Source organism: Gallinula chloropus, assembly GCF_964237585.1.
Source record: "Gallinula chloropus genome assembly, chromosome: 4".
NCBI lineage: Eukaryota > Metazoa > Chordata > Aves > Gruiformes > Rallidae > Gallinula > Gallinula chloropus.
In genome coordinates, this window is record NC_140088.1 from 17,633,331 (window position 1) to 17,635,927 (window position 2,597).

Sequence of the window (2,597 nt, forward strand, 5' to 3'; positions counted from 1 at the left end):
GTCCCATGGATGCTTTTCCAGAGAAGATGTATCTGAAAAGTAGCTGCAGTAAAATAATTCTTGTTTTCAGGTAGGTGTTGGAACAGAAGGGTGAAAATTTCTCAAAAATGGGAGTTTAGGTCTACTAGAAGTTACAGTCTCTAAAAGGAAGCATCAAGCTATAAAGCATTACCTGAAAGGATTTTTTTCATGTTAATTTTAATCTGTTGACAACTTATCTTATTAAGGCACATAAATTAACAGCAGAATAACTAACAGAACCAATGTTAGTGATTTTGGTTCAGAGGACTAGTAGTTATATTTTTCATCCATATCTGTGTGATGTAGAAGTGTTTGTATATTGATTTCACATGGTTACAGAGTTCAGTGGCAAGATCTTCTCTTCAACTAGGTCTGCCACCAAATTCATATTACTGTCCCGAAGAGCTGTTATTAAGTCGGCCACCTTTGCATCTTTTCCCTTCCATTTCTGCCACTCTCGAAGTGACTGAAACAACTGTTCATGCAAATTAAAGGGATTGGCTGCCACTATTCTGTCTATTTTCACCTCAGAAAGGCCAAGTTTTCGTATCAACATTCTCCAGTCTCTCCCAACGTTTTCACATATGACTTCAATAGCTGCCTTCTGAAGACCTGAAATAGCAGATATGTATCAAGTTACTGAGTGATTTAGTAAGAAATATGAAATATCATACAATTTTTTAAAGTTGGGTAGCGTGGGGGGTTTTGGTTTGGGTTTTTTTTAGCAAAATGCTACTAGTCGTGCTGCATTGCACATACTTAAGTCACACCATGTTTTAAAAGGCCATGGGGCAGTCTCAGAATCCCAAGAGCACAATTTCCAAATGGCCATTTGATAAAAAAAGGGATGAAATTCCAACTTCTGAAAGTTGTTCACAGCATATATACTGCTCTCACGGTATGTTTCCAGGGTATGACGCAGTCCTGTGCAGCAGTTAGTAGTGGAAGCACCGTCAGCAGTTGGCTCAACTCCAGCTGGGAACTGAGGGTATCTATGCTTTGTGTTTGCTGTAAGCATACCCACAGTTGAAGGGCACTTACAGATTTATTGGGATTGCTGGGAGAGGGGCAGAATTAAAAAAATAATCCACCTACGTTTTTCATGCACATCAGGTTGATCATCATCAGCAGTAACTTCTCCTTCCTCTACGAACTGCTTTAGCTGTAAGACCAAATCTTCTCTTCTAATGCTTTCAAGCAGTTTTTCAAGAAACGACACTTTGCTGCTTGCAATCAGCTGCTGCTCAAGAAGGATGATGAAGAGCTCTATGCCATTCTGGACAGCCTCAAGTTTCCTTTTCCCAATTTTCTCCCGGCAGAGAAACTTCAGGGAAGAAACTTCACTGTCCGACAAGCTCGAGGAGAAAGAGTGCAGCAGAATCAGGAACGGATCCATGGTGCCGAGGCCTACACCCCACCTACCACCAGGCCCAAGCCGAGACACAGACTCCCCCCGCCCTCCGGGGGCGGCTGCGTTCTTATCGACGCAGAGCGACTTCCCGGGAAACGAGACAAGGCAATGCGGAGCGAAGAGAAGCGAGACACAGCAAGACAACGCCAGGCGAGACCTAACCTAACCCGACCCGGCTCCAGCGCCGCCGCAATGGCGTCACGCCGGCCCCGACCCGCCCAGCCGCGCGCCGGCGGCAGCCTTGCCCGGAAGTCACGTGACGGCGACGGGTTCCCGCGCGCTGCAAGATGGCGCGGCGCCGCACAGCGCGCCCTGCCGCTGCCGACCCCGTCGCGGTTAGCCCATCCTCTCGCCGCCGGTTAGCCTGGCTCTAGGAACCGCGCTGTGCTTAGAAGGAAGGCATCGGAGGCGAACAGGCTTGCTCCTGCGATGTCGAGTACAAAACGCCGTGTGGGAGCCGAGCGCTGCGCAGCGGGTCTCCTGCTGCAGGAGGCGCAGGGCCAGAGCCCCTCCCCGCCTCTGCTTGTGTGAGCCCGAAGCTGGGGGAAGTGCAACGCTCCCCGTTTAAAACAGGGTTATCTGCCTCCTTGCAGGCATCTCTGCCTGCGAGAGCTACTCTTTGGGGGTTGGGTGTGTTTCCTTGGGGTTGTTTTTCTTTTCGCTTTTTTTTTTTTTCCAAAAGGGAAAAAAGAGCAGTTCACGGATGGAAGGGCTTGCTTGACAAAGAGCGAGAAGGCCACGTCAGAGCCCTGTTCCCAAACACATTATTCCCGCGGTGTGCTTCCCAGCAGCTGCTCAGGAAAACAGCCTTTGCTTTCCATGCATGGTTTCAACCCCTCGGGAGACAGCACCCCTCACCCCCACCCCCTTTTCCCTGGAAACACGGGGCTTGCAGCCGGGGCATTTTTCCTCACAAAGATTAATTGTGACATGAAATAACCTTTGAAAGAGAAGAAATAGGGCAAATGTTAAGTCCTTTTATTTTAAAGGCATTTTTTTTAGACAAGGTGAAAGGCAGTGAACTTTTCTCAAATGCCAAAGTTCACGTTCATCCCATCATTTAGTAGGTCCCCAAAGTTCAGAAGAAAATGTTTTTTCTTCACAGCCTAAGTAGTTTAGGATTTTCCTTGTTCCCTCTGTGAGCACTGGCATGTTTATTCCCCAA

At 47.9% G+C, this 2,597-nt stretch overlaps 1 protein-coding gene across 1 annotated transcript; it reads right to left on the bottom strand.

Annotated features, from left to right (window-relative positions):
- Positions 1-322: 322 nt before the first annotated feature.
- Positions 323-1,510, bottom strand: FADD (Fas associated via death domain). The gene is made up of 2 exons (XM_084263117.1): positions 1,117-1,510; positions 323-633 (listed from the first exon to the last, which is right to left on the bottom strand). Exons 1-2 carry the CDS (start codon positions 1,415-1,417, stop codon positions 347-349), a joined length of 588 nt encoding a protein of 195 aa, XP_084119243.1. The 5' UTR covers positions 1,418-1,510; the 3' UTR covers positions 323-346.
- Positions 1,511-2,597: the final 1,087 nt, after the last annotated feature.